The sequence below is a fragment of the Pelobates fuscus genome, chromosome 5, assembly GCF_036172605.1.
Source record: "Pelobates fuscus isolate aPelFus1 chromosome 5, aPelFus1.pri, whole genome shotgun sequence".
NCBI lineage: Eukaryota > Metazoa > Chordata > Amphibia > Anura > Pelobatidae > Pelobates > Pelobates fuscus.
In genome coordinates this window covers 258,833,883-258,851,803 of record NC_086321.1, presented here as the reverse complement: position 1 = coordinate 258,851,803, position 17,921 = coordinate 258,833,883, and the positions used below count along the sequence as shown (strand labels likewise).

Sequence of the window (17,921 nt, the reverse complement as noted above, 5' to 3'; positions counted from 1 at the left end):
TCTATAACACACGCACATAACTAATTACATGCATATACTTAATTAGCCATACCTATTTGTACATAGCTAGCCACACTTAGACATAAATGCATATAAATATTGCAGTATAGAAGCATACACAACTAGATAAAGCAGCATAACTAAACATAAACAGGCAGTCAGGGCTAGACTGGTCCACCAGGAAGCTGGGAAGCTTGTGTATTAATATTTATGTTTGTATATATTACAAGCATAGTTTTCTGTATAAAATTATGTTTATGACATAGACACACACATGTATTAATATACTGTACATACATAAAATACAGAAATCTTTATATTTTATATAAATCATGTAACACTAGCTTCATACTCCTCTAGGGGGTATGAACTAAACTCAAAATTGTAGCAAATCAAAATTAAAAAGGCATTATTTAGGCCGAAATGGCTGAATAGGGAAAATTATCCAACTCCAACAGAATCATAGATTTTTGAATTTTATTTAATTCTTTATTTTTGCAGTGCAGACAATATCAAACAGGCTTGTCATGCCCCAACAGTGAATGACAGCCAAAGGAATATACATAGCTTTAATGTTGTAGGCAAAAGAAAAACAGGCACTTTTTTTTTTATAATAGAAAAATAGCTTCACATTAATCTTAATAGCCAGACAGGTATTCCTAACTAGTTCCTGAAGTCAATTGTATTGGCTGGGCATGCAGAAGAATCATAAATCTTTGCAATGTTTTGCAATTTAGCTCTTCATATGCAAAATGTTTAATTTTAATGGATAATCCCACCTTTCTCCCAGTCTTGCTAGTGTTGTCCTGGTGTCATCCGTGGTTCTATAACATATTTCATGAGGCGGGGACTCATAAGACTTAAATGGTTACTCAAAGCACCATTTTTTATAAAAAAATTAGTTAACCCTAGCTGGACCTGGCACCCAGACCACTTCATTAAGCTGAAGTGGTCTGGGTGCCTAGAGTGGTCCTTTAAGCAACCAAGGCAGCCTCCTAGGGCCTGTGATCAGACAGGGCCCTGGAACTCTGCGTCTGAGTGGAGCTTTCACAAGCCTGCAAGGAAATCATAAGATCTCCCTGCACAGCCTATTCTCCCACAGAAGGAGCATTGTGGTCTGTAACAATATCAGGTACAGACCACTTTAAAGGCACTCTCGTCAGGATGGATATATACAGGGTTTTTCTGAAAGTCCAAATGGACACATACTGAATAGGGCAAAACTATTCACTGCTGTACAAGGCCATTCCAACTGCAAAATCTGGACGTTGTTCTTGCCAACAATGTCCAGATATTCTAATTAGTATTTCAGTCGGACCATACACTGTCGGACGGCTAAAATCTGGACTGAATGCTTAAAATCCAGGACTGTATTAAAAAGCAATCTGAACTATTTGCCCACTGGCAGCACTACCTAAGCACCTCCATAAAAAATAATAGTGAGGGGTGCCAATAAATCTAAAACCTGCTAAGAAAAATTATACTTGCCATCACAAGCCTTCTGAAGCCCACGGAACAACGCAGAGGGGGAGTGGGCCTTGACAGGGCCAGAGAGTGGGCAGGGTAAAGATTTGGGGGTGGGCTTAGGGTAATGCAGCGTGGGGGTGGTCTAAGAGCAAGTTAAATAGCGGCCATCTTAGAGAGGAGCCATTTTAACAGAATTTCACTCACCTGTTCTTTGTCAGGTCCGTGGGATTCTTCTTTTTTCTCGTTTCTGCAGGTATGGCGTCGTTGGCAGAGATCCTGGAGGGGGTCCGAGCGGCTGTCAGAGACCGAGGCATGGCGTGGCTTCATCAGCCGCTCGGCGCTGCTGCAACATCCCAGGAGTCGGAGCGGAGGCCTACACGGAGGACAAGGCCGCCTCAGCGCCTAAGCCCGGGTTTGGCACCCGCAACTCGTCGTCGGAGGAGCCCATCGGTCGATGACAGGGTGATGGCGACTGGTTCCGGCAGCGGTTTGTCGAGGAGGGCGGCGCCGGTCACTGGGATGGCTGGCCAGGCGAGGAAGGCCGCAAATAAAGGAGCACGCGGGAAGATGGCGCCCCGCGGATCAGCGGCTGGCAGGAAGGCGGGAGCGGAGCCGATGTCCAGGACAGCGGCACAAATGATCGGGTCGGGAAGCGGCCAGGAGGCCAGGGAGGCCGGATTATCTGGATTCGGTGAGTCGAGCACCAGGGGGGGCTCGGGGAGTCAAGGCGAGAGTCTTGCTGCTGGCTCTTATCTAGCGGTCCCGCCACAGGACCAGGTCGGGGGCCAGGTCGGGGAGCATGGCGGAGGGAGGAGAGAAGGGACGCAGCAGGGTCAGCCACAATATGAAAAAAGCGGCAACAGCCAGGGATGCTACTGGTAGTCAGTCGGTGGTGGTCAGCAGAGGACAGGTGACGACGTGTAGTGGCCGGCCGGGCGGGGAAGGGCGAGGGACCACGGCGGCGGGCGGAAGCAGGCAAGGCGGAGAGGAGCGGGAGGGCCCGACAGGCAGCTCCCAGGGGGGTGCGAATAGAAGGGCTAGCGCTTGGAGGGGAAGGAGTGAAGAACGGCGCAGCGTTAGCGCCAGGCACAGCAGAAGCAGGTGTATGGACAGAGGTCGGATGAGCGGAGGGAGGAGCCCGTCGCGGGACAGGCGTAGCGACTCCAGGTCCGGTTGTGGAGTTAGGCAGCGGAGGTCAGTTTCCAAGAATTGGAGGGGGAGTAGTCGGCTGAGTGCATCCGGTTCTTCTGACAGGAGTGGCCGGGAACGGAGGCGGAGATCTGTCAGCGGGGACAGTAGGGCGGTGAGGAGGAGCCGGGATTGGGACAATGGAGAAGGGCGTAGGGAGAATAGGCGGGCAGGGGACCGATCAAGCAGACTGCCCAGGTTGTCTTCTCCTTACAGGTCGCGGAGTCACACGCCTGCGGTTCCGAGGAGAGACCAGGAGATCAGGAGTCGGCGATTCACGGAAGCTCCGGGGCCTGACAGGGCTGGAGGAAGGACGGCATCCCCTGGGCCTGCAGCGGCCGGGGGCAACAGCGGTGAGTTGAACTCTGCATTACACCCAGGAACACTCATAGGCTGTTTGAAATCTTTATTGGACACGTGGGAAGAAGGTAGGGAGTCTCAGCAGTTTGGTAGAGTATGGGCCGCAGACGGGGACCACGGTAAGGTAAATACTAGTAGGGGTTCGATATCGGGAGGGGTTGTTAGTGGTGACGCGGGTGACGCGCCTCCGCTTATAGAATCGACCGAAGGGGTGTCGGAGCAGGCAGCGGGGTTCGGGGACATTTCGGAGGCCGCACGGCAAAACGTGCACGTGTCCTTCGCGGGGCCCCTGGGTTGTCATTTGAAAGTGGAGGTGAAAGAAAAGATATGGAAAGGTGAGTTCGTATAAATCTTTTCCCTGCTCCCCCTAGAGGAGTTCTTAGACCTCAAGGAAGAGGACAAAAAAGACGCCAAGAAAGAGGAAGAAGAAAAGAGGCGTAAGTATAGGAAGATCCCGAAAACTTTTGGGAATTGGCTGAGGGCATTTTGTATTTTGGCCAGCGTTATAGGCGAAAAGCATCCGGATCGCTGCTCTCAGCTATTTTGCTATCTCGACGGGATAGGAGATGCGTACCGGACTTATGGGGGGCTGGCGTGGTGGAAGTACGACGAGCAGTTTCGTCAACGGCTGGCAGCGAATGCTTCCATGCGGTGGGACCAGATGGACTTGCCGCTATGGATGCGGCTGATGATGGCGCAGAAATCTGCTCCCTTTCCAGGGAAGCCGGCACGGCCTCTGGGAGCGCTGTGTCGGCGGGTCCGAAAAAAGGTTTTTGCTGGGCGTATAACGAAGGCCAGTGTAAGTGGGGGGCTTCGTGTAGGTTTAGACACGAGTGTTCGGGTTGCGGCGGGAGCCACGGGGTCAATCGATGCTTTAAGAAAGGAAAGAGTAGCATAGGGGGAGGTACGTCAGGATCAGCTGCTACAGCGACTACCGCTGGGGCGGTCCCCAGTGAAAGTCGGCGCGATGTTGCCATGGCTAAGGCAATACGATAGTCAGCACGATGCGGAGTTTTTGTGGAAAGGTTTCACCGAGGGCTTCAGGATCCCCTTCAAAGCTAAAGGTCCGAGTGGGGTAAGCGCAAATCTTAAGTCAGTGCAGGAACACCCAGGGGTGGTGGGGGAAAAGTTGTTGAAGGAAGTCTCCTTGGGAAGGATGGCGGGACCATTTGCGGCCCCGCCATTGGCGGATCTGCGGATATCCCCTTTGGGTGTGGTTCCCAAGAAAGAACCGGGTAAATTCCGTATGATTCATCATTTGTCGCACCCAAAAGGGGGTTCGGTAAATGATGACATTGACGAGGACCTGTGCTCGGTCTCCTATACATCATTCGACAAAGCCGTCGAGCTGGTACGGAGAGCAGGTCGGGGGGCGTTAATGGTGAAGGTGGATGTAGAGGCAGCGTTTCGGCTGCTCCCCATTCATCCGGATTGTCATCACCTCTTAGGTTGTCATTTCGAGGACGGGTTCTTTGTAGATTTGTGCTTGCCTATGGGTTGCTCTGTGTCATGTGCCTATTTCGAGAAGTTTAGCACGTTCTTGGAATGGGTGGTGCGCAAAGAGTCGGCGGGGGGATTAGTGGTGCACTATCTAGATGATTTTTTGTGTGTTGGCCCTCGAAATTCGGGTAGGTGCGGTCAGCTGTTGGGGATTCTGCAGTGGGTGGCGCATTCATTCGGGTGCCTTTAGCAGCGGATAAGACGGTGGGCCCCACTACGTGCATTTGTTTTTTGGATCTGGAAATTGACTCGTGTGCTGGGGAGTGCAGGTTGCCGGTAGATAAGCTGCAGACTTTGCGACACGTGGTAGGCACGGCCAAAGGGGCAAGGAAGGTTACGTTGCGGGGTCTGCAATCACTTCTAGGGAGCCTTAACTTTGCATGCAGGGTCATTCCTATGGGGAGGATATTCTGTAGAAGGTTAGCTCAGGCAACAAGCGGGGCACGGCGGCCGTCTCACTATATTAGGGTGTCTGCCGACATGAGAGAGGACCTAGGGGTGTGGGATCATTTCTTGAGCAACTTTAATGGGACGGTGTTTTTTAGGGAGCCGTCTGTGTCGTCTGAGGCTATAGGGTTGTTTACAGACGCGTCGGGCAGTATTGGTTTTGGTGCTTATTTGGCCGGGGAATGGTGCGCGGAGGGGTGGCCGGACGTGTGGTTGTCATCCCCACTTATCAGAAACCTGGCGTTTCTGGAACTGTTTCCCGTGGTGGTCGCGGTATCGCTCTGGGGAGGGGAACTGGGCAACAAAAGGGTCACCTTTCATTCAGACAACATGTCAGTAGTGCAGGCGATTAATAGCCTGTCTGCTAGCTCGCCACCGGTGGTGCGTTTGTTGCGGCGGTTGGTTTTGCTTTGTATGTCATCTAACATTGTGTTCAAGGCTAGGCACATTCCAGGGTGTAAGAATGTGGTGGCTGACGCTCTATCTCGTTTGCAGTGGGAACGTTTTTGGGAAGCGGCTCCTGGTGCAACGAAGGTGGGGCGGGCGTGCCCAGTCGAAATGTGGCAACTCGGGATGGCCTGCTTGGGGAGTGCATAAGGAAGTCGCTGGCGCCAAGCACCTGGTCGGCGTATGTTAAGGTCTGGAAGGTGTGGGAGGAGACGGTGAATCAGGTAGGGGGGGAGCTTTCCGTGGAGCGGAGACTGATTGTTCTGTTGTGGATTCTTTGCCAGTTATTCGTTAAGCAGGCCTCTCCGGCCATGGTCGACAGACACATGCCGGCCCTGGCGTTTTTATTTAAGTTCAATGGATGGGAAGATGTTACTAAACATTTCTTGGTTCGGCAGGCTATCAAGGGCTTCAGGAGAGGGAAGAAAACGGCTGACTCGAGGCGGCCGGTGTCCTTCGGGATACTTCAAGGGTTGGTGGAGCTGCTGCCCTCGATATGCCGCTCGCCATTTGAGGTTGAATTATTCGCAGGTGCATTTGTGTGGGCCTTTTTGGGGCTTTTCGGGTCAGTGAACTGGTGAGTGGGAACAAGGCGGGGGTTGGGGGTCTGCAACAAGAAGATGTGGTGATCTATGCTGACAGGGTGAGTATCAGACTGTGCAGGTCAAAAACTGACGTTTTTGGAAAGGTCTTGTATGGGTTGCCAGGGTCCAAGGTGTGCCCGGTGCTACGGGGAGCAAGTTATTTGGCGCTCCGACCAGAGGGTAAGGGCTGTTTTTTCATACACGCTGACGGGTCGGCGTTGTCACGTTTCCAGTTTACCAGGGTCTTCCGGATAGATCTGGGGAGGTTGGGCCTGGAGCCCATGCAGTTCGGTACTCATTCGTTTCGTATTGGGGCCGCAACGGAGGCGGCGAGGTTAGGTTTGGGTGACGATAGGATTAAAAGGATTGGTAGATGGGAATCCTTGCGTTTCCGATCGTATGTGAGACCCGACAGGTTGGTGTGAAATAAAACTTAAAAAAAAAAAGTGAAAGATAAATAAACTGAGTGGTGAGGGTGTTGGTAGCAGGACTGTGAGTTGGAGGACGAGGTACTAACTTTTGTTTCGTTTCAGGTTGGACAGTGTGGGTGATCGGCCATTCGTTTGTGTATTGGGCACAGAAGAGAGCTGCAGCTAGAAGGAGCGGAACACAGCTGGGCTTTCCTCGGGAGCGGGTGGCGATCTCATGGTTTGGTTTTAGGGGATTTAACTGGCAAGGTTTGAGCAGTGTTTTGTTCAGGAAATTGTATGGGGGGGCGAAGCCTGATGTGGTAGTGTTGCATGGCGGGGGGAACGATTTAGGGCTCGTCCCTCAGAGGGAGTTAGTGAGGCAGATGAAGAGGGACATGGGTCGGCTGGTGGGGCTGGTCCCTGGCATTGTAGTGGTGTGGTCAGAGATGGTTTCCCGATTTGCGTGGAGGCACGCTAGGGACCTGGCTGCGGTAGCCCGTGTCAGGGTACCTGTGGTCTCTACCTCCGAAAGAGGTAGAGACTTAGCTGTTCCTCCATCCAGACGGTCTGATGGCTCCCTTCCCCGCGGTCTATCCGGTCATGCTAGGCCGGCCGCGAGGGAGTGACTGCCTTTTACAGCATCTAGGCAGGAAGTAGTCATCAGGACACTCCCCCGGAACAACCTGTCAGTCAATGGCTGCAGGACTAATCAGGACGCCTTGGAGGCGTGGTTACTGCTCTGAACAGGGTATTTAACAGAGCTTCTTTCATTAGCTCATTGCCCTGTCGTGGTTCTAGCTTGTTCTAGTCACTCAGTGCTTGTGTATTCTATTATCCCTTTTGGTTTTGACCCGGCTTGTTTACCTTACTCTGCTTATCTCTGTTACCCTTGATTCGGCTTGTCTCTCGCTTACCTGTCTTCTGTTACCCTCGACCTCGGCTTGTCTTTGACCATTCTATACTGTACTACTTACGTTAGTCCGGCCATTCTAAGGTCCGGTATACGTATCTGGCTACTGTTTGTACTCTGCGTGTTGGATCCCTGTCCCGATCCTGACATTACGACAGGGCCAATGGATCCTGCAAGTACAAACAGTCAGCTGGCTGCTCCTGATCCTAGGTTTGAAGCCATGGATCACAGAATGGATCAGATGGCGCTTGCGCTACAGGCTCTATTAGCTTGTGCCAATAACCCACCAGAGGAGATACGTAATACCCCTGTTTCTCCTGTCTGTTCAGGTCTAGAGGTAGCCACAGTGGGTGCTTCTTCTCGCATTACCCCCCCAGTACGCTATGGTGGGGCTCCTGAGAAGTGTCGTGGTTTTTTAAACCAAATTAGTATCCACTTTGAATTGCAACCTCGCTCTTATCCTACAGATAGGGCAAAAGTAGGATTTATTATCACCCTACTCATTGAGAAAGCTCTGAGATGGGCCAACCCACTATGGGAGAACGATAACCCATTAGTTTATAACTATAACGCATTTGTAGCTGCTTTTAGAAGAACATTTGACCCTCCAGGTAGAAAGGTTAATGCAGCCAGATTACTGTTGCGCCCGAGACAGGAGAACCGAACACTGGTGGATTATGCACTAGAGTTCAGGTCTCTGGCGGCAGAAATCAAGTGGAATGAGCAGGCGTATATGGATGTATTTTTGAATGGCCTATCTGATGTAATCCTTGATGAGGTTGCTACCAGAGAACTCCCTGAGAATTTAGAGGATTTAATTTCGTTCATCTCTCGTATAGATGAACGTCTAAGAGAGAGACAGAACACTCGAGAGAGGAACCAGAGACCTTCTTTTAGGTTAGCTCCTGCTTTTCCAAGTCCTGACTCCACGATATCTTTGCTTACTGAACCTATGCAGATAGGGTATACCCGCCTCTCTGAGGAGGAAAGACAGCACAGGAGAAGAGAGGGTTTGTGTATGTATTGTGGAGCCAAGGGTCATTTACTCTCGAACTGTTCTAACCGCCCGGGAAACGCTCGCACCTAAGTCCCTCTAGAGGACAGGCCTTGGGTGTTTCTATTTTGTCCTCTACTCCTAATTATAAGGATCACAGGCTTCTGCTACCAGTTTCCTTAACTTGGGGGAAGGAAGTAGTAAGGGCTAAGGCATTGATAGATTCCGGTGCTGCTGAGAATTTTATCGACCAAGCCTTTGCTAGTAAGAACAATTTTCCATCCCAGCTAAGGGAGACACCTTTGGCCGTTGAGGCCATAGATGGTAGACCACTACTAGACCCTGTTATCTTTCGTGAGACCGTACCCATTGATTTAAATGTTGGTATCCTACACGTGGAGAATTTATCTCTTCTGCTCATTTCGTCTCCTTCCGTTCCCATAGTTCTGGGGTACCCATGGTTGAAAAAACATAACCCTATTATCGATTGGGAGTTAGGAGAGATACTCTCGTGGGGCCAGGGCTGCCAGGATCGGTGTTTGTGCAAGGTTTCTCCATTAGCTAATATTAACATACCGGAGAATCCTACTCAGTCCACAGAAAGACAAATACCAGACCTTTACCTAGACTTAAGGGCAGTGTTTGACAAGAAGAATGCCGATTCTTTGCCTCCACACAGGTCATTTGACTGTAAGATTAAGCTGCTACCCGGCACTATGCCTCCGAGGGGTCATGTATATCCTTTGTCTGTTCAGGAAAACTCGGTTCTAGAGGAGTATATTCGGGAGAATTTAGAAAAGGGATTCATCAGGAGGTCTTCTTCTCCGGCCGGGGCTGGGTTCTTTTTCATTAAGAAGAAGGATGGCACGCTGAGACCTTGTATCGATTACCGAGGCTTGAATAAAATAACTGTCAGAAATGCCTATCCTATCCCACTGATTACCGAGTTATTTGATCGTCTTAAGGGCTCCAAAATCTTCACCAAGTTAGATCTCAGAGGGGCTTACAATTTGGTGAGAATCCAGCAAGGTCACGAGTGGATGACGGCATTCAATACCCGGTATGGCCATTACGAATACACTGTTATGCCATTTGGACTATGCAATGCTCCTGCAGTATTTCAAGATTTGATTAATGAGGTACTTAGGGAGTTTCAGCATGATTGTGTTATTGTTTACCTGGACGACATACTAATACACTCTAAGGAGATTGAGACTCACCATAGACAGGTCAGAAAGGTATTACACAAGCTGCTGCAACATGGTCTATATTGCAAATTGGAAAAGTGCAGTTTTGATCAGTCTCAGGTAGACTTTCTTGGATACGTGATTTCTGGGGAGGGTTTTAAAATGGATCCTGTAAAACTCCAATCTATTTTAGACTGGCCCTTGCCCAAAGGACTCAAGGCTATCCAAAGGTTTATTGGTTTTTCCAACTACTATAGGCGCTTCATTAAAGGATACTCCTCTATCATTGCGCCTATTACCAATATGACCAAACAAGGGGCTGATACTAAGTTCTGGTCTAAGGAAGCTCTTGGTGCTTTCAAGACTCTCAAGGAACTTTTTGCCTCGGCTCCCATTCTAGTCCATCCTGATACGACTCTGCCTTTCTTGCTCGAGGTTGATGCCTCTGAGACAGCAGTTGGGGCTGTTCTGTCTCAAAGGTTAGGGGTGGATAAACCGTTACACCCTTGTGGTTTTTTCTCTAAGAAATTTTCTGGGCCTGAGAGCAGATATGACATCGGGGAAAGGGAACTGTTAGCAGTCATTAAAGCCTTAAAGGAGTGGAGACATTTGCTGGAGGGGACCCTACACCCTATTACGATTTTGACGGACCACAAAAACTTGTCCTATATTGGGGAGGCTAAGCGCTTATCCTCTAGACAAGCTCGTTGGTCCTTATTCCTGACTCACTTCAATTATGTACTGACTTACAGACCTGGTTCTAAAAACTCTAAAGCCGATGCATTATCTCGCCAATATGAACCTTCTACTGTACCTGAACCAGTTCTTTCTTCTATAGTTCCGAAATGCAATATCATTGCTAATACGAATCTCAGGATTCATTCTCCATTACTGGGCGAGATCATTAAGTTGCAACATCTAGCACCTAAACAGACTCCTGCGGGCCGTCATTTCGTTCCTCCTGCTCTTCAACTGGAACTTTTACAGTGTTTACATAATAGCAAGATGGCGGGACATCCTGGTATTCGCAAAACTTACGCGTTGATCTCTAAGGACTTCTGGTGGCCTGCTTTACGGAGGGATATTGAGGAGTTCATCGCTGCATGTGAAGTTTGTACTAAAACCAAACAACCCCATACGCTTCCATGTGGATTCCTGCACCCCTTGGAGGTTCCAGAAAAACCATGGTCCTGTTTGGCCATGGACTTTATTGTCGATCTACCTATCTCTAAAAGACAGACTGTTATCCTCACTGTGGTTGACAGGTTTACTAAGATGGCACACTTCATTCCCCTGCCTAAACTCCCGTCTTCTCCCGAATTGGCAGAGATATTCGCTAAGGAGATTTTTCGCCTACATGGGATACCCTCTCAAATTGTATCAGACAGAGGCTCCCAATTTGTTTCCCGCTTTTGGAGGTCCTTCTGCTCTCAACTTGGTATTAAATTAAACTTTTCTTCTGCCTATCATCCTCAGTCTAACGGAGCTGCTGAACGTACCAACCAGAAAATCGAACAATATTTACGATGCTTTGTTTCTGAACACCAGGATGATTGGGTCGGTTTGATTCCTTGGGCGGAGTTTGCACACAACAATCTCGTTTGCGATTCTACTCATTCAAGCCCCTTCATCCGTCTATTCTTCCTTCGGATTCCCCTTCCCAGGGGGTGCCGTCGGTTGATGTTCATGTTGTCAATTTGAGGAAGTTGTGGGATCAAACTCGACAAATCCTTGTGCACAACTCTATGTTGGTCAAGAAACACGCTGATAAACGTAGAAGGGCGGCTCCGGTCTTTGTTCCAGGTGATAGGGTATGGCTGAGCACGAGGAACATCCGTTTAAAAGTGCCCTCCATGAAGTTCGCTCCTCGTTATATTGGACCCTACAGGGTGCTGACCCGTATCAATCCAGTTGCGTATCGTTTAGCTCTTCCTAATACCTTACGCATCCCGAACTCGTTTCACGTTTCATTGCTGAAACCACTCATATGTAACAGATTTTCCTCCACAATAGCCCCTCCTCGCCCCGTTCAGGTGGAGGGTCAGGAGGAGTATGAGGTTAACTCTATTATTGATTCTCGAATCTCCCGGGGGAGAGTACAATATCTGGTTGATTGGAAGGGATATGGTCCTGAGGAGAGGAGTTGGGTACCTCAGGAGGATGTTCATGCTCCCCGTCTCCGCAGGGCGTATCACTCTCGCTTCCCATCTCGTCCCGGTTCATTCCGCCCGGTGGGCGTATCTGAGAGGGGGGGTACTGTCAGGGTACCTGTGGTCTCTACCTCCGAAAGAGGTAGAGACTTAGCTGTTCCTCCATCCAGACGGTCTGATGGCTCCCTTCCCCGCGGTCTATCCGGTCATGCTAGGCCGGCCGCGAGGGAGTGACTGCCTTTTACAGCATCTAGGCAGGAAGTAGTCATCAGGACACTCCCCCGGAACAACCTGTCAGTCAATGGCTGCAGGACCAATCAGGACGCCTTGGAGGCGTGGTTACTGCTCTGAACAGGGTATTTAACAGAGCTTCTTTCATTAGCTCATTGCCCTGTCGTGGTTCTAGCTTGTTCTAGTCACTCAGTGCTTGTGTATTCTATTATCCCTTTTGGTTTTGACCCGGCTTGTTTACCTTACTCTGCTTATCTCTGTTACCCTTGATTCGGCTTGTCTCTCGCTTACCTGTCTTCTGTTACCCTCGACCTCGGCTTGTCTTTGACCATTCTATACTGTACTACTTACGTTAGTCCGGCCATTCTAAGGTCCGGTATACGTATCTGGCTACTGTTTGTACTCTGCGTGTTGGATCCCTGTCCCGATCCTGACAGCCCGCTGCAGGGGCAAGGTGAATAGGGCGATGTCAGCATTTATTAGGCGTTTGGGGGGTGTAGTTGTCCGACACAAGGAGTTGGAGGGCATGTTGCCCGGTTATTTCAGGAGGGACGGGGTTCATTTGTCAGACGTAGGGATTGACATACTGAACCTGGGCTTTCAAGAAGGTATTGATAGGCCCCTGTTTTTGTGTAGTGGGGGTCGCGCATGTCCTTAAGGGGTCAAGGCATGTGCTATGGCGGAACAGGGCATGGTAAAGTCGGAAGTTGACTGGAATTGGAAGTGGATAGGCCAAGGCCTAGGCCGGAGTAGGCCAGGTGGATAAGAGTGTTGGTAGGTTCAAGCTCTTCGGTGGCTACAAACCTAGGGGGTAGGGGTGTCTGGGTACACCCCTACAGTAACGTTTGGTTGGGGCCTCTTTGGTAGGCCGTGTGTTATAAGTTAAATGTTATTGAAATGTTATTTATTGTTTAAGTGCTAGGGTCATTGTCAGGGGTATTGTATGGGGGGATAGTAACGAAATGTCAGAAATGACAATGACCCTAAATTTGTTAATTTGTTTAAGATTTAATAAAAGCTGTGGACGTTATACTCCAACAGAATAACTGGTGTCCGAGTCTTATTAAAGGTAATTTAAACTAACACCTGCCGAATAACGACAGTGCCTATGTCATGTCTTCCACACTTTGCAATATGAGTAAGAACACTCTGATTGGTTGAATCAATCAGAGTGCCCTGACATCCACGTCTCCAAGCATCCATAAGATTTTTATTTTTTACTTGCACTGGCCAGCCGCACATAATTAACCATTTTTGTTGTTGTTTTTTTTTAACTTGCTCATGTTGGCATATGTATTCTGTTTAAATTCAGTCGACATGTGGTTGTTGAAAAATGTCTGATTCCTATGCTTTATATTGATTTGCATGCGCATATTACTGATATTCCGATTGCTGCTGAACAAATGATACAACTGGTTGGACCAACCAAATCCTGACCACATTTGACTTTAATTAGAAGAAAGAATGGCCTCAGGTGTTTTAGACAAAACAACAGGGTTCGAGTCCTTCATGAACGCATGGGAACAGCGTTTCTGCACTTTTTGCACAGCAGGAACAGCTGTTAGTAGTCCTGGCAATTGCCTCCTCCTTTCCCCCAAGAGTCAAAGCTCTCCCCTGCAGGGCCGGTGCTATCAAAGCACCTGCCATGCTATGTGCATTCATGGACCAGTATGCAGGCCCTATGCTCCCAGCCGGCAGGGAGGGAGAGAGGACCCAGGAGCTCAGCCTGCAGAGTGTTGCCGCGGTTATTTTTTTCTTTCCACTGTTCTACAGCAATGCATAATAGGGCTGGTATAACAATTTTCAAAGACTGCTTTTTATTTATTAGACACAAAAAGGCAGATAAACACACAAAGACCACAAAACTCAAAATGACACACACTCAATAGTTAAAGGGATACTATAGTGCCAGAAATACAAAGCTGTGGGGGCGGAGCTAGAAAGCAACCTGATCGGACGCACCGCACTGAGCTCCGTGCACAACACAGCATTAACTGTGCTTTATCAGGGGAAAATCCGGCCAAAAAACGCAGCAAATCCTCACTACCAATAAGAGAGGCAATAATGGACAGAAAAAACAAGAAATCCAGACCCAACAAAGTTCCTGCGATCAGAGATATCAGGGATCTGCTGCGGAGCTCCCAGCAGGCCGCATGGGCCAAGATGGCGCTAGGCGGCAAACTGTCTTCCTACTCATCAGAGGAAGCACTGACCGACCTGGGAGAGGGAGCCTCGTTTACCCTACACAGCAGAGCTACTCCAGAGTATGCTGGCTGACCTACGGAAAAACATAGCAGCTGATATGGCCTACTACAAAATGGCCTTGGACAGTGCCACGAACAAGCTTACCCAACTCGAAGCCTCCTCCAACACCCATGAAGCCAGGCTCGCCACTGTTGAAGAAAAGGTGGCCGGCCCACAGAAGCAACAACCACGGTGAAAATAGATGCCCTGGAGGATCAGAGACGGAGATACAATCTTAAAGTGAGGGGGGGGGTCCAGGACACTGTGGGCCTCGCGGACCTACCCCACTTCATCCGCCGCCTCTTCGCAGCACTGTTGCCACCGAAATAAGTGAAAGCCATCCGATTAGACGGAATGTTCAGACTCCCAAAACCGGCGAACGCTCCAACGCCGGCAACGGCAGGCCTTATTATCCGATTTCAATCCCAGCAGGATAAAACCTCACTGCTAACTGCAATCAGGGGGAAGACCCCACCAACTTTTGAAGGTGCAACCATAAAAATGTTTCCAGACCTCACAAAGGGCACACTCTCATGGTGACGTACAATGCAACCGCTACTGCAAACTCTACGCAGCGCTACAAATGGGGGAACCCCAGAGTGCTTATCTTCACCCAGAACGGAGCCACGTACAAAACCCAGAGCCCACGAGCCCACTGGAGGCGCACCGGTAGAGACAACCCTGTCACGGCTAAATCCTGCAGAGATTCCAGAATTTACCCCTTGCACATCGAGGCGCCCCGGGCCTGCCAGATCACCGTCAGAAGCATCCGTGCCGTGAACTGAGTGCCGAGAATGGCTGGAAACTCCTCTCTTTATAGCCATGGACACGTTAAAACCTCTTGATGCTGGACTTTTACAGGTTGCACTATGCTACCGTTTAGATAATTATATGATCTACTATGCTACCGTTTAGATAATTGTACGTTCTACTATGACACCGTTCAGCTGGTTATATGTTCTATTATGCTCTCGTTCACATGTCTACTTAACCCATTGACGCTACCTATTGAGCACATAATGCTGCAGACTTAACCAGACTCAATACTCACACCAGAACAGTTATACACCCTTCACTATGACACATCTTCACTATAACACATATGGCACCGCTACCTTGACTGCACCAAAGCTTACACCTTATAAACGCCGGGTGGAGAGGTGCCTCCCATGACAGGCACTGTGCCACTACACACGACGGACATCCTCAGAATAAGTGCCCACACTATGTTTATGTTAATCTACTTTAAAAAAAAAAAAATTCAAAATAGTGCAATTTCGATCAGAGCCTTGACAAGATATCGCTATGCACGTTATAATGCTATATGTCAACCTTGCTATGATGCTAAGTGTATGTAAGATTCTTTTTGCACTACAAAATAAAGAATAATAAAAAAAGAAATACAAAGCTGTATTTCTGGCACTATAGCTCCCTCTGCCTTCTCCCTCCCTCAAGGTCCCCTCTCCCCAGTAAACAAAGGGTTAAAAACCCTCTATTTACATACCTTATCCAAGCGCTGATGTCCCTTAGTGTTGGAGTGACGCTCTGCCCTCTCCGACATCCTGCAACGAGAGGGCGTTAATGCGCATGGGCGGCAAATGCTTTCCTGTGGGGACAAACCTGATGCTGGGTGTCCTCATGCAGAGTGTGGGGTCGTCCAGCATCAGGTACCAGACCAAATGTCCATTTCCATGCAGGAAGCTCTCTAGTGGCTGTCTGATAGACAGCAACTGGAGGTAAACTTAGAGCTGCAATGTAAACATTATAGTTTCTCTGGGTTCACTAGGTGCAAAAGGGACACTGCACCCAGACCACTTCAATGAGCTGAAGTGTTTTGGGTGCCTACAGTGTCCCTTTAAATACCCCAACATTCTCCTCTGCTGATGAATCTACCAGAGTTGGAGTTACACCTCTGACAGTAGTCAGAAAGTGCTTTTTCTCCGATTGTGCAGTGCTTCATAGTGAAGTGCTACACATACAGACTCCATGTGCCATGACCACTTCATATTCGTAGTCAAGGTACTTGGAGTAACCCTTTAAAGTTCTGTAAATATCTATTCTAAATCAAGTCCTCTGATCTTATTTCACTAAATAGCTTCTATGTTGACATAACCAGATATGAAAAGGCATCAAAGTCACCTATTATCTATTACATAAAAGTCTTAACACATCTACAGCCTCATTAACTAAAACAAAACTGTCTCTCTTTTCTAATTAGTGTGTTTATGTTGAAAGGTATGCAATTTGCTAATTGTTATAAAAATATACTACAAAATGAGGAACCATAGATATCCTTTAACACATTACTGGCAGCTATGATTGTATCATTGAGGGACATATTAATAAAATGCACAGCAATGTGTGGTGTATGTAGCATGATCATAGAACTCCACATCAGTAACACTCACTGCACCATGCTGTATGGAAACATGTCGCAGAGATATCACCATACCAGTAAAACACAATACAAATTACCAATAAATCATCGTAGTACTGGCCATTAAATACTGGGTATTTCACTTACCAAACAGACTTTTGATAAATCCCTCAAAAATACAGGCTGTACTCTCCCAGGCCCACCACCTTCTCATGCAGGACACAAAAGTAAAACTAGCTCCAAAAACAGAAAAGAAAAGATCACTGAGGCTGATGTTAGCCAGGAGCAGGTTAGAAGGAGTCCGTAATCTTTGGAATTTACAATAAAGAATCAGCACTAGTAAATTATTGCAAAATCCCAGAATTCCGAATATGGTCACTGTCAGGGCCAGGAGTTCATATGTGTCCTGAGTGAATAGATCTTTATTTTGTTCCCAAGGTTGCTGTTTCAAGTCACTGATGTTGATCTGAGACATGCTATCTATCTGAGCTTCGAGGCTGAGACTATTAGGAAGATTGAGTTGCGTGTAATGTTTAACTCCAATCTGGATTTACTGACTCGCCTGGTCTAGGCCTTATGTGTAAATCAATCCTATTCAGTCCCTTATTAATCTCACAGTAATAGTAACACTAATCATCTGCTGCTGGTGGCTAAGTGGATTAAATAGAGATCCCTTTAATATGAATTAGATCATCGTGAATCAAAGGCTGAAAGACATATTTTAAATTACTGTTGATAAAAAGCATATATTCAACCAAAAGAAAATACTTGGCAAAGCTGATAAATTACTTTCAAACATTTTATACCATTCAATTTACAAACCCTATGAGAGTGTCAAACATTTTGGGAAAAACAAATTTAAGTCAATTTAACAAATAAATAAACACATACATACATACGTACATACAAAACCTGTTAACCTCTAGACTATTCTATATCTCTTTCATTAACTTTACACAATATCCTTGATAGAATTTAAAGGAACCCTTGAGACACCCATACATGTTAGATGCAATTTGTATTAATTACAGTTACTTGCTGGATGGGTTTTGTATTCTGATTCTAAAGTTTTTTAAAGGAACACTCCAACCACCATAACCACCACAAGGCACTAAATTGGTTATGGTGCTAGGACTCGGAGTGCCCTGGCTGTCAGCCCACATTGTATGTACTCAGTAATTTTATTATTGTACTTCTTAAATGAGCAATGATGGGCGAAGCTTCCTGTCTCCACTACAGCCGACAAAGAGTCAGATGGTCCTGCATAGGAGCTAAAGCTCTGCTGGGCTTAGCTCAGACAGTGCGATTCCTGGTCTCCTGTAGCTGCAGTGGAGGCGGGGATCAGCACCCAGCCAACCCCAGATAGGCAGTCAAATTGTCAAACAAAAAGTTCTCATCACGGGTTTGGATTTGAAGTTGTAGTTC

The 17,921-nt window shown here is 48.0% G+C and overlaps 1 protein-coding gene across 1 annotated transcript in view; it reads right to left on the bottom strand.

Annotated features, from left to right (window-relative positions):
- Positions 1 to 16,971, bottom strand: part of LOC134612197 (opsin-3-like) — a 41,203-nt gene extending 24,232 nt beyond the window's left edge. The window contains exon 1 of the mRNA XM_063456549.1: positions 16,644 to 16,971. Coding sequence (XP_063312619.1) covers positions 16,644 to 16,971 — 328 coding nt within the window. The remainder of the gene's footprint in view (positions 1 to 16,643) is intronic.
- Between the last annotated feature and the right edge of the window lie 950 nt (positions 16,972 to 17,921).